The sequence below is a fragment of the Canis lupus genome, chromosome 14 (genome assembly GCF_048164855.1).
Source record: "Canis lupus baileyi chromosome 14, mCanLup2.hap1, whole genome shotgun sequence".
Lineage (NCBI taxonomy): Eukaryota > Metazoa > Chordata > Mammalia > Carnivora > Canidae > Canis > Canis lupus.
In genome coordinates this window covers 57,393,844-57,408,831 of record NC_132851.1, presented here as the reverse complement: position 1 = coordinate 57,408,831, position 14,988 = coordinate 57,393,844, and the positions used below count along the sequence as shown (strand labels likewise).

Below are 14,988 nucleotides of genomic sequence, written 5' to 3'. Positions count from 1 at the left end.
TCAGACATTCAGAGTACTTAGCAAGGTGAAGGATTGCAGAGAGAATATATTAGACGACTGAAATTGACATACATAAGGCACTGAGACAGGAAATACTTGGAATGCTTGAAGATCAGTAAGCCATCCAGTATAAATGGAATGTATTTAGTAAAAGACTGAATTATGCACACAGTGTTTGGAGAAATACTGAAGACATGTGTTGCATGGCCCATAGAGCAGTCTAAATGTTAAATTACTTGTTGTATGATTCTAAAAAATTCAATTCTGCTATAGAATATAAGAATACGTGTAAGAAGAGACACAAAAAGAAATTGCATCAAGGTAATTTCCAAGAGAATAATATTTAGATTTTTTAAAAAGATTTTATTTATTTGAGAGAGAGAGAAGGGGTAAGAGTCTGAGCAGGGAGAGGAAAAAGAGGGAGGGAGAAGGTGGGGAAAGAATATCGAGCAGACTCTGCACTGAGCATGTAGCCTGACACAGGGCTCCATCTCATGATCCTGAGATCATGACTTGAACCAAAACCAAGAGTGAGAAGTTTAACCAACTGAGCAACCCAAGTATCCCAATATTTAGATTTTATTCTAATTGAAAGGAAAAAAATCCAGGGCAATAAATAATATAAGGTAATGTTATGGGCTGGTACCTACATTTTTTTCTCTAGTGTCATTTCCAAATATATTTCCTCATATTTTATATGTTCAAATAATCCCTAATCTACTTAACATCTATTGAACTCTTCAGGTGATTTTATATGTCTAAGTTTCTACATATATAATTTATTTTATAATATGAACTCTTTTAAATTAAATATTTTTTAACTTTCTGTTGGAATATATATATATATATATATATATATATATATATATATACACACACACATATATATATGCCAAATAGTATACATTATTCTAAGCGTAAATAAATTTTTCAAACTAAGTATACTTAGAGTGTTGCAGAAACATAACATTACCAGCAGCCTGGAAGACCCCTACCCACTGCCCACTTCATGCTACCTTGTTTCTAAATATTATCTTCCTTAAAAGTAAAACTTGTGGCTTCTGAGAGCACAAGTTAAGTTTGCAGGTTTTGTGACCTGCAAAAAACTCTTGTGTATTTTTTTTATTCAAATCCTACAAGGATAATAAATGTTGTTGTATGTATTTTTGCCTATTTTTCTTCTAATTATGTGTGTGATACCTTATCTCTTTTGATATTTTTTTTCATCAGTTTTAATTTTCATGGGCATTTGGGCAAATTCAAGCTTTAGGTTATCACAAATAGTGCAGCTGTGAACATATTTGTACTTTTTTGAGTAAACATATATACACAGGCCTATTGAGAATATATCTAACAGCTGAATTGCTATGAAATGGGTATGCTTATTTTCCAGCTTTAATAAAGACTATCATGCAGTCAGTTCTTCCAACACTTGGTATTTTCCATTTTGCATTTGGTTGGGGATGTATTGATATATCACTGTGTATTTAATTTGCATTTTTCTGATGTCTAGTGAAGTTAAGACCTTTTCGCATGCTTAGTAGTCATTTGGGTGTCCTCTCTTGGGAACCATTTATCTTTTACTCAAAAGGCTATTGAGTTTTCTATTCTATTGATATGTAGAAAAATCTTCAGTATTTAAGCGGTGAGTTCCTTGTTTTATATCCATCTACTTACTCTCTATTGTCTCTTTCATTTATTTCTTTATGGATCTATGAACCTAACAAATATGTTCTCTTGTTCTGTGAGTTGCTTTTCTAGTCCCTCAAAGCATATTTTAATAGTAATGTTAACATTAATATGTAATATAATATAGTTAACATTAATATAGTATTAATATAGTCATTTTTTTTTGTAGTTCTTGCTCTTTGTGTCTTTTTCAAAGGCTTTTTGCCTCCTCCAAGGTCACAAACATGCTCAACTATGTTTTCTGCTAAAAATCTTAATATTTTATCTTCCACAGTTGATCTCCAATATATTTGGAACTGATGTTTTTTGTGTTCAGAGTAAGATGGAGGCCAGAATTTTTATTATGTAGATAGGTAATGTCCTAATACTATTCATAAAGAAAATAATTGTCCATTGCCTTATACCTTTCTAAATTAAGTGACTCTATATGTTAAGTCTATTTTAGAGGTTCACAATTTTATGTCATTGGTCAGACTTATGCTATTTTTGTTTGGCTTTGGGTTTAACCTTGCACTAATCTTACCTTGTCTTCATTTAATCTTCTTTCCCAGTGATGTTTGTCCTAACTCTTCACCTCTTCACTTTCCTCCTCCTCCTCCTCCTTCTCCTCCTCCTCCTCCTCCTCCTCCTCCTCCTCCTCCTCCTCCTCCTCCTCCTTCTTCTTCTTCTTCTTCTTCTTCTTCTTCTTCTTCTTCTTCTTCTTCTTCTTTTTCTTCTTCTTCTTTCTTCTTCTTCTTCTAGATTTAATTTATTCATGAGAGACACAGGGGAGGTGGGGAGAAAGGCAGAGAGGCAGAGACACAGGCAGAGGGAGAAGCAGGCTCCATGCAGGAAGCCCGTTGTGGGACTCCATCCTGGGACTCAATCCTGGGACTCAATCCTGAGATTCCAGGATCTCAGCCTGGGCTGAAGGCAGGTGCTAAAACCGCTGAGCCACCCAGGGATCCCCTACCTTTCTTCTTCTTAAAGACTATTTTGGTCATTTGTGGGCCATTACATTTTTAATTGAATTTTAGAATCACTTTGTAAATTAAAAAATCTTTTGAGATTTAAATGGGAATTTTGTTGAATCTATAGATTAATTCAAGGAAAATTGATCTTTGCAATACTGGGTTTTATAATTCACAATTTCTCAATTTATTTAGATGGTCTTTATGCTCTATCAATAAAATTGTTTCCATGTAGAGATCTTTACATTTTTCATTCGATTTACCTTAGCAGGGTTCCCTGGGTGGCTCAGAGTTTGGCCCCTGTCTTCAGCCCAGGGCCTGATCCTGGAGACCCAGGATCGAGTCCGTGTTGGGCTCCCTGCATGGAGCCTGCTTCTCCCTCTGCTTGTGTCTCTGCCTCTCTCTCTCTCTCTCTCTCTCTCTCATAAATAAATAGATCTTAAAAAAAAAAAAAGATTTATCTTAAATATTTTTATCAGTATTGTAAATTCTATCTTATCTTTTTAATCTTCCACTTATTTTTTTAAATACTACCTTTCAGAATTTGCTGCATCATCATTATTATTATTAATCTGCATTATTTCTTATGGTTTTCTGGAGATACTTTGGATTGTCAAGGCATATAACATGCAAATGTTTACATTATTTTTTTCTAATAATTATATACACACAAATATGTATACATGCATATTCTCAGTACAATATTGTATAAAATGATAGATAATTTTCATTTTTACTTCAGAGAAACATTTCCAATGTTTTATCAGTGATTAAAAAGTTTCTATAAGTATTCCTTATCAGATTATAGAATATTTTTTATATCTAGTTTGTTAAATGTTTATGATTATTGAGGGGGAAGAATTTCTTCTACTATTCAATGTCATTCTAGCTGGATGAAGAATCAAACTGACATGAGACAGATTAACAGGAGAAAATCAAATTTAATAGCATACAAATGGGGAATCCACACAGACATGGAAATCCAAAGACAGGCAACATGATACTTATATACACCCAGGAGAAGGGTAGGGGACCAGAGGATACAAAGGGGAGAAAGATCATTGTCAAGAAGGTGAAAGGAGTTGTTTGGAAAACAAAGGTTGCCCTATTATGTAGATAAGCTTCTAAGTAAAGAGGGATCTCTGTTAATAGCTGTCTTCCCAGGTGGCTCAGTGGTTTAGCGCCCCTTCAGCCCAGGGCCTGATCTTGGAGCCCCCAGATCAAGTCCCAAGTCGGCCTCCCTGCATGGAGCTTGCCTCTCCCTCTGCTTGTGTCTCTGCCTCTCTCTGTGTGTCTCTCATGAATAAATAAATAAAATTTAAAAAGAATAGCTGTCTTCCTGGCAATTAAGGGGGAGGTAAACATCTGCTGGGGTTTGGTTGCTTTAAAATCAAATAATGTTCATGTCAAAGTGGCCCATCTTGGGGTTACCTGCACTTGGCCCCTAAGCGATGGGAGTATTAAGTTTTCTCAAAGGATTTCTTCATCTATTGTAATGATCACATTATTTTTCTTCTATTTTCTTTAGTTTTTTTTTTTTTTTTTTAGCTTCCTCAGAATGGAGTTCAAATAATTTTCAACATTTTAAATTTTATAATAAATGTTCCACTAACCACAGCTTTTGATGTGTCATTGAAGCTTTGATATGTCATGCATTTATTGATGAGGAAACTGGAGGCTAACTGAGGACAAAGCACAAATTCACACCCTGCAACCCCCATCCCCACTCCTGGATGGGATATATGTAACATCCCTCCAGGAAGTTCCCAACTGTCTTTTTTTTTTTTTTTTTTTTTTACTTAAATTCAATTTTCCAACGTAGAGTATAACACCCATTGCTCATCCCATCAAGTGTCCTCCTTGGTGCCCATCACCTAGTTACCCCATCCCCCCATCCACCCTTCTTCCATCCTTTGATTCCCAGAGTTGGAGTCTCTCACAATTTGTCTTCCTAATTTTTCCCATTCAGTTCCCCTCCTTTCCCTTATAATCTCTTTCACTATTTCTTATATTCCACGCATGAGTGAAATTGTATGATGATTGTGCTTCTCCAATTGACGTACTTCACTCAGCATAATACCTTCCAGTTCCATCCGTGTTGAAGCAAATGGTGGGTATTCAGTCTTTCTGATTGCTGAGTAATATTCCATTGTATATATAGACCACATCTTCTTTATCTATTCCTCTATCAAAGGACTTCATGGCTCCTTCCACGGTTTGGCTATTGTGGACATTGCTGCTACAAACATTGGGGTGCTTTCATTACATCAGTATATCTGTGTAAATCCCCAGTAGTGCAATTAGTGGGTCATAGGGCAGTTCTATTTTTAACTTCTTGAGGAACTTCCACACTTTTCCAGAGTGGCTGCACCAGTTCACATTCCCACCAACAGTGTAAGAGGGTTCCCCTTTCTCCACATCCCCTCCAACATTCGTTGTTTCCTTTTTGTTAATTTTAGTCATTCTCAATGGTATGAGGTGGTAATTCATTGTGGTTTTGATTTGTATTTCCCTGATGTCAAGTGATGTGGAGCATTTTTTCATGTGCTTGTTGGCCATGTGTATAAGGTCTTCTTTGGTAAATTTTCTGTTCATATCTTCTTAATGTTAATGCTTGCTAGAGGGAAAAACAGCTTGTCCATGGCAAGACCTCCAGTGTCCTGTGAGTCTTCTTTAACCTATTGATATGGGAGAGCTTTGTTCTCATCTCATGGAGTAAAAGAATGAATATTGTGGACAGCAGAAAGTGAGTAAAGCAATAGAAGTTTATTAAGCAAAGATATAGAGAAAGCTCTCAGAAGTGAGAGGGGTCCCAACAGGGTTGCCACTTAAGATTTGTGGGGTTGGTGTTTTATTTGAAGTCAACCAAGGAACCTAAATCTTTTAACATTATCTATTGATATCATCATTGAGTAAGAACTAGTGATAATATGTTTAATGCCTTACTTCTTCTTTAGGGTCTGGTTATTCTTTTTTGGTCACAGATGCCTGTCATAAAAAAGACATCCTCCCTGCCCACACCTAAGGCAGGGTGGTTTGGCTTTTTCCCTTATTTCTGGTTTCCTTATACCTCAGCATTTTTTGGGACTTTTGTGAGCCTGCTTCCGTGGCTCCCTACCTAGCCCTGAGTAGCCCCATTTGTCCCTAATTCACCATGAAAAGACTTTTGAAACCTCCCTTTTATTTACCTCACCCAACTTCCAAGTGTATAATCACCCACCCCTCACAACCCTAGGGAGCAACTCTTCTTGCCCATGGATCTTGCCCCTATACATTAATAAAACCAACATTTTGCACCAAAGAGTCTCCAGAATTATTTCTTGGTCATGGACTCTGGACCTCATCCCACCAAACCACACCTATATTCCAAAATTACATCATTTATTATTTTACATTTTAGTAAAAATACATTCTTATTTATGTTTTTCTTATTTGACTCATGAATTATTTGAAAGTAAGCTTTTAGTCTCTAAGAATCTGGGGTTCTTTTCCAGATGTTTTGTTTAATCTAGCTTAATTCCATGTGATCAGAAAATATACTCTAAATGATTCTTTTACACTTTTCATTTTTGAAATTTTTTGAGACTTTGTTATACACACAGCATATGGTCTAATTTGGTAAATTCTTGTAAACTTGAAAAAATGTGAATATTGCAGTTTATGAACATTTTATATAAACTACTAGACTTTTATGAATTTTAGTTCTATGCATATTTAAAACTCCATAATATATTATTAATATATATTATAAGCAATTAACATTGGCTTATTTGCATGTGTGAAAATTTGTATGTATTACTGAAAAAAATTCTAATTTATTAGGAAATGCTATTGCTCTTATGATGCATTCAAACATTTGCAAAGCCATCTTCTACAAGTTCAAAATTTAAGCATTTTAAAACATGGGTCTATTTTGGTAAATATTTATGAGGCTCACTTTACCTATTCAATATCACAGTAATTTATGCTTTACACAATGATGGAGGTAAAATAGGAAAACATGTCTTAATTTTTTGGTATCTAGATAAAATTATAATCCTAATCTCTATTGGTTTTCCCAATAAAAATGAGAGAGAACACAAAGGCCATTTCTTTTTTTTAAAGATTCTATTTGTTTATTCGTGAGAAACAGAAAGAGAGAGAGAGAGGCAGAGACACAGGCAGAGGGAGAAGCAGGCTCCATGCAGGGAGCCCAATGTGGGATTTGATCCCAGGACTCCAGGATCACACCCCAATGTGGAACTTGATCCCAGGACTCCAGGATTGTGCCCTGGGCTGAAGGCAGGATCTAAACCGCTGAGCCAACCAGGGATCCCCCACAGAACCCATTTTACCTTCTTTAGAGTATGATGAAAAGTTACACAGTGTGGTGAGACCATTCAGTTAGAACAAAATAATTGATGAAGTAGAGGAATTTCTGAAGTATACATAGAATTAAAAAATGATTTTTAGAAAAGAAAATTTACTAAGAATTGCATTAAATATTCCAAATGATAAAACAGTAGAACAAAAGGCTTTTCCTAAATAACAACATGAACTTCAAAGTAAAGAATCAAATCAACATGAGTAAAGGGATAAAATTTGACCAAATAAAACTGACAAGATTGTTTTTCTCTTCATCGACAACAAAGTGGGTTTATGATTGAGTTTGTTACTTATATGTGTGAAGTGCTTGATCTTGTGTTTAGTTTTTTTTTTTTTCTTTTAAGGAGAGAATTGATAAATTTGTAATTCTTACAGGAAAGAGGATTAAAAATCCTAATCCATCCCTAAAGTCTCTGAAAGATTGCAGCTCAAAACTATGAAGGAGCATGAACCTATTTAATATTAATTCATATAAATAATTTGATTATTAAAATTAAAAATATATGTATGTATTTTAGTTTGCTATTGTTTTATTCCAATGAGTCTAGGACATAAGTCACAAAACATGCTAAATTCTACAAGATAGTTTGCAACTGAAAATTAAAAATTAGCTTTTAATATCATTTTTGAGCTCAATTGGGAATTCAAGCATTCAGTGATCTTTAGGCCACAGAGCCTATATGCAGTGGCTGCTAATTAATTACATAACATTCTACTGAGCCAGGGACTTCCTAAAACATTCTCCATATTCTGCAAAGATCAATTTGTCTACTATGTGGACTCATTAATTAAAAAAATACCCAACATTTTAGCATATAAAAATAAGTTGATATATGTGTATGTGTACTCATGTGTGTAATAGGTCCATGTTTTGTTCATGTTTGTAACTGATTTAGGGCTCCAAACTCAGAAAGAATTGGTATTTTACTCTAAGAAACAATGAATTTCTTTATCTCTAAAGTTTCTTATTTTTTTAATTTTGAATTAGCATCTTTGAAAAAATATTATAACTACACATATATAATACTTAGAATTCATAAATATTATATAGATATAATCAACAATGAGTTTTATTAATAAAACATTCATGCTATAAAATTGAGACTATCTAAAATATTAAGTGTAAATTAGGTATATAAAACAAGAAATTTTCAAAGCACGCCTAATTTTAATAATTTTTATCCAGGCTGAATGTTGTAAACTGAATATACCCCCTCAAAATTCCTATGTAGAAATTCTAGCTCCCAATGTGGTATTATGATGTGAAAGCAATAATGTGGAGTTTTACTTGCATCAAGTAGAGAACTAGATAACCCTCTATCTTCTTAACATCTTTTGATCCCTCTTACTTCTCTGATTATTTGTTCAATTATGGTTATAAAAAGTACCCTTACATTTATGATTTATTTACATTAATTATATGAATGGAAATTCATGTAATTTCTTCTTTGTATTTTAAGAGAATCCATTCAATGGTTTCAAATTGTATAGGAAATATTACTGTTTCCTCTTGGAGCTTTGTTTTCTACATTATCTCAAAATATGGAGTTGTACTTACCGACCTTAGTTTATCATGTCTTCTGCATCTTCCATATCCCCAAAGAATCTAACATAATCACAACTTCCTTTGTCCCTAATTTCTTTTTTTGACAAGTAGAGAGAAATATAATTAATTAATCATTAATATAATTAATGAAGTAACACTTTGTGAAATATATATACACAATTTACACATATTTCACGAAGAAAACAAACCACCTCTATATATTAACATACATTATAAAGAAAACATAATATAAATATTAGCATTAAATGACAATCAGGAACTACATATTTTAATTTAATATTCCCAACCATCTATTTTTGTATAAGATCTCCATATTATTGCTGAAGACATTTAGTTTAGAGGGAGTAGAAAGCAGTGGCTTATAACCAGAATCGACTTAGTTCTCCAGGAAATATTCTGCAATATTCGGGAACATTTTTGGTAGTCACAACTAGAAGGTTACTACATTTAGACAGTGGAAGCCAGAAATAACACTGAACACCCTATGGTATGCAGGATACACTCTTCCAACTACCCCTCCCCTCATACATACATACACATACACACACTGAAAATTACCCACTTAAAAATATGAAAAAAAAATAAAAAATAAAAAAATAAAAAAATAAAAAAAATATGAATAGTGCTGACAATGAGACTCTATGATATATAGGATAATTTGTTCACAATCACACTGTCAAAAATTAGTAGGGTTGGAATCAATGTTTTCATAGAAGGTATATATTATTGGCTTAAAATGTATATTTAAACTTATTTCTTAAATACATGATATAAATTGTTGTTATCTCCGTATTTTGTGGTTGTTAATGTTCATGTTCTGTGACATTATTAAGACCACTCCTAGTCAATATACACTTTTCCAACAAAATGGATAAAGTGACATATATCACATGTTTATTTGGATATGTCTCTCCCTTATTGAAATCCATTAAGTGAATCTCTCTCAATATGAGAATTAAGACCAAGCTGGTCAGTTTTGTTTTGGTTTGATTTTGATTTTTGGATTATGTTTCCCAAACATTATTGGGATATTGACATATAACATTGTGTAAGTTTTCAGTATACAGTATGGTGATTGAATATACATATATGTTGCAAAATGATTATCAGAATAAGATTAATCATTTGTCATCTCCCATAATAAGTTTGTGGGTGTGTAAGGTGAGAACATTTAAGATCTACTTTTAGCAACTTTCAAATATATATGCAAGCTAGTTACTTCGGTATATAGATTTCTCCATAATCAGGTCATAGGTATTTCAAGTTGCCACTCAGCTACAACAATCACTTATACTTCCTTGATCATAATATAATATTTCTAAGTATCTGCTTATAAAGTTTCATCCCAACTCTTTGCAATACCCAAGACCTAACCCAAAGTTTATCATCTCTACAAATTCCTTTCCAAAACTTCCCTCTTCCAGTAAGTTTTATATTTTCCTTCTCTATTCCCCTATATCATGTATATATACCGCTTTATTTGTTTTTGTAAAGTCACAGAAATAGAGTTAGTCAGACAAGGCTTCAAATTATGGTCTTATATTTATTAAATGTATGATATTTAATAATGATACAGGAGAGCTCGGTTCTTGTCTCACAGAGTTGAAGAATGAATCTCATGGACAACAGAGTGAGCAAAACAATAGAAGTTTATTAAGCAGAGATACAGAGAAAGCTCTCAGAAGTCAGAGGAGTCCCAGGAGGGTTGCCGCTGAGAGCTTTAACAGGCAGTCATTTATTGAGAACCTCGCCAGGGAGCCTATGGCCTTAGGATTCTTGTGCAGTCTTGGTTTGAGCAGGGACTATTGATAACACCTTAATTACATATTTCTTTGTGGTCTGGTAAGTTTCTACAATTACTTCTACAAGGGGGATACTCCCTAAAGTTTTGGAGCTAGGGAGCCAGGTTTATTTTTTTACCTATTTTTTCTGTCTTATCTTTGTTTTATTGGGATGGGTAGGAGCTTGACTCTGGGGCCATTTGGTGTTCATGGGGCTCATTGGAGCCCACAGATTTCTGGGAGCCTGATTTTGGCCCTTTCCTTGATCTTTCCCTGCCTAGCCCCATCTGCCCCTAACTCGTTCCTATATCAATAAGACTAGGATTTTTAGGTTTTGGTATAATGAGGAGAACAATGCTTAAATCATAGCAAAGTAATGAGTTTACCCCAATTTCTGGTCCATTATAAATAAATGTTGGCTTTACTAGTTTATTATTATGATTGCAAAATATATATTAATCTTATCAAAATATTTCTTTCAGGTACTAGAGAATATCTTTCAGAACAGGGACTGTCTGATTTTCACCTCGCTCTAAACTCTAAACTCTAGCACAACGTATGGAGTGGTTACTCAAGAAATGTTTGACTAATAGGCTTTGTTCTCCATGTTCTCAAATGTGAATTTCAACCTTCTGTTCCTTTGTTTGTCAATATCAGAAGTAAATAACCTCTAAAACTTACCTGCAGTAAGTCTGGCTCTAGCTATTTACAAATATTGATTCTTTAAACAATTCTGTGAGAAGAGATAAAAAGGCACAGACTTTAAAAGAAAGTAATAAAAATGACTATTTAAAGACAAAATTAAATTAGCTAAGTAAAGGTAGATTTCTCATATATAACAAAAAAATAATAATGCCTCTTCAACTGGAATAATATGATATAGAAGAATGTAGCTTTTAGTTATTGTTTCAGTATGCTTGCTTCATGTGATTTGCTGATATATTTCAAGTCACTTGTTAAAGGTTGTTAATAACAATTCAATTTTAACTCAGGATGACTTTTTACACCCCTACTGATATTCTTATGATGCAGCATTATGTATCTAGTACCATCATTGAATTATTATCTTTTTAAAAATATTATTTGAAATTTGGTAGATTCAAAATAATTAAATACTTAGGTAAATCACAAATAAGCAAACATAAATATATAATTTTTAACATTATTTTCTTACTGCTTAAAGCCTAAAACCAATTGTAGGCTCTAGTTTCCTTTGTATACACATCAAAGGTAATTGCCATAGGATGCAAAACATGTAATAACAGAATAAATAATTCTGACAAAGAACTATTCAAATAAAGTCCAAATTAAAGAACATAAGTCAGTGATATAAACAATTTACTGGAATCAAGATAATATCTACTGTTTTCATTCAATATCTGTCAAAATGTAGATTAACCTGCCTGTGTATAACTTAGTTTCATCTTCTATGAAACATACCCATGCTAATTTACTCCAATAAATATATCTTATAATTATCTTGTAGTCCTCATAAGGGTGTCATTTGACTATAAAGCTACTGTAAAATATTACATCCTTTAGGTACTGCTATTTAGAAACATACATAAATACTAAATCTAACACATATTAAATTCATATTCAAATTAGCATTAAATATTAAATTAGCTTTTTATTTTTTTAAAGATTTTATCTATTCATGAGAGACAGAAAATGAGAGAGAGAGAGCGAGAAGCAGAGACACAGGCAGAGGTAGAAGCAGGCTCTCCACAAGGAGCCCCACGAGGGACTAGATCCCGGACCATGGGATCACTCCCTGAGCCGAAGGCAGATGCTCAACCATTGAGCCAATGTATTTGCCAATTCAACATTTAGCTTCAAAAAGTAGTGATACAGAATTGAGAAATTATATGAAAATGTGGATATTTATATATTTTCAGTATTAACATATTTCATTTTTAGAACTTTAGTTGAGTTGTGTTTTTTCCCTGATTCTTTCTGACTCTTCCATTACATGAAAGTGTTGGTTGATTATTTTTTCCTAAGGGATGATGATGGAAATGTAAAGATAGAATTGACAAATAGCTTTGTTGGCAAAATGAGCGCATTAGAACTAATTAGTTCTCCCTCTAGCTCACTGAATTATGTGGCTTCTCTGAAGGACAGAAACACTTTTATTTATTTACTTTTATTTTTTTTTATTTATTTATGATAGTCACAGAGAGAGAGAGAGAGAGAGAGAGAGAGAGAGAGGCAGAGACACAGGCAGAGGGAGAAGCAGGCTCCATGCACTGGGAGCCCGACGTGGGATTCGATCCCGGGTCTCCAGGATCGCGCCCTGGGTCAAAGGCAGGCACTAAACCGCTGCGCCACCCAGGGATCCCCAGAAATACTTTTAAAAATCAAGAGAATATTTTTAAGAAATAAATGAAAATGTATTTAGTCTTACAAATTAACAAAGAAGTGCATTTGAATAGGAGTGCCATTTAATGTCAACTTAATTTAAAAATATGATAAAAAATCTGAATGTGAACATCCAAGAAGCTCAATGAATTCCATGTGGGATAACTTCAAAGAGACTTATACCAAGACACATTATAATCAAGATGTAGAAAGACAAGGAGAGAATCTTTAAAGCAGCACAAGAGAAGTGTCTCATTGTATACAAAAGATGATGCTTTAGGGGCACCTGGGTGGCTCAATTGGTTAAGCATCTGACTTAGCTCAGGTTATGATCCCAGGGTCTTGGTATCTAGCCACATTGGGCTTCCTAGTTCTTCCTTGCCTCTCCTCCTGTTTATGTTTTCTCTCTTTCTTTCTCAAATAAAATAAAATAAAATAAATAAAATAAAATAATAAAATATAAAATAAAATAAAATAATACAATAAAATAAAATAAAAATAAAAATAAAAATAAAAATCTGTGATATTATCGGTAGATCTCATCAGCAACTAGGTAAACCAGAGGCAGTGGGTAATATATTCAAAGGACTACAAGAAAAAAAATATCAAAAATCATATATCTGGCAAAAGTGTCCTTCAAAAATGATGGAGAGGTGAAGGCATTCCTAGGTAAAGAAAAGTTGAAAGTGTTTGTTATCACTACACTTGCCCTGAAAGAAATTATAAAAGTTTTTCTGCAGATTGTGATGAAAGGACACTGGACAGTAACTAAAAGCGATATAAAGAAATTAAAATCTCAGTAAAAATAAATACATGAGCAATTATAAAAGCTAGCACTATTATAACAATAGCCTATAACTCCATTTTTTTCTGTTTTATACATGATTTAAGAGACTAATACATTTCAAAATTATTAGTGTAAAAACTAGTATTTTTTAACTTTTCTTTGTTTCGACTGCTCATTTTATGTTCTAAATAATTTAAGAGATTAATGCATTAAAGCATAACTTTATGATTTCAGACACACAATGTGCAAAGATACAATTTTGTGACATCAATAACCAAAAGAAAGTGGGAAAAGAGCTTTAAATGAGCAGTTTTTATATTATTGCAATTAAGTTGGTATAAGTAATTCTCATAGCAACTGAGATGGAAATAGTTATAGAATATTCACAAAAAAGAAATAAGAGGAAATTTAAAACGTTTCACTATAAAATATCAGCTTAACACGAAAGAGAGAAATGCAGGAAATTAGGGACAATATAAGCTATAAGGCATATAGAAAATAGAAAAATGACAAGAATGAACTCCTTCTTATCAGTAAATCAGTTTTATTATAACAGGATTTAACTTTCTAATCAAAAGACCAATTGGCAGAATAGATAAAAAAAACCTGAGCCAACTACATGCTGCCTACTAGTGATGCACTTTAGATCTTAAGAGGCAAATAGGTTGAAAGTAAAGGTTGGAAAAGATATTCCATGCAATAGTCACCAAAAGGGAACAGGCATGGCTACACTAATATAATACAAATATACTTTAAATTAAAAAAGATTATACAAGGGAAAAAACAAGCATTAATAAAAAGTTAAATACATTAAAAAGCTATAATAATCATAGACATTTATGTCTCAGGTAACAAAATATAAGTAGCAAAAATTTACAGGTTTGAAGAAAGAAATCGACATTTTCACAATAGTTAGAGACTGCATCATCCCATTTTTAAGTAAGTAAAGAAATTAAGAAATTGAAGAACTCAATAAAGTAAATAGATCTAACACATATATAGGACACTCTATGTGTTGAGCAGGAAGATCCAGCTACCAATCCCAAGTGAGTATTCCTATTATATGGAGAATACAAAAATCATAGCAATATCAACCATCAGAAGCTGAAGCTCACAGTCATTGGTTCACTGCATATCCTACAGGTTTAGAGTCACCGAAGAGGCAACATGCAAATCGCTAGTTATCTGTGGCCAAGCAGCTGATTGTCACTCTGCTTTCATTTTGGGGAATGTTCCAGATTCAGGGCACTGATTCTTCCACACTAGCCAACTGTAACAGAATACACATTATTTTCAAGGGCAGATGGGATATTCACCAGGTTATACCATATATTAGGTTATATATTATGTCTCTAAAGATTTTAACAGCTAATATCTTTTTATCTTTTCTGATCCCGTAGAATGAAGTAGGAAACCAATGGCAGAAGGAAAAATGGAAATTTTAAAAATCTGTGGAAATTAAACAATGCACTCCTAAACAATCAGTGG

General features: G+C 33.2%; 1 protein-coding gene across 1 annotated transcript in view; it reads left to right on the top strand.

Moving 5' to 3' along the window:
• The window catches only part of TECRL (trans-2,3-enoyl-CoA reductase like), a 115,301-nt gene extending 103,471 nt beyond the window's left edge, over nt 1-11,830 (top strand). The window contains exon 12 of the mRNA XM_072775216.1: nt 10,835-11,830. Coding sequence (XP_072631317.1) covers nt 10,835-10,902 — 68 coding nt within the window. The 3' untranslated portion in view covers nt 10,903-11,830. The remainder of the gene's footprint in view (nt 1-10,834) is intronic.
• The last annotated feature ends 3,158 nt before the right edge of the window (nt 11,831-14,988 follow it).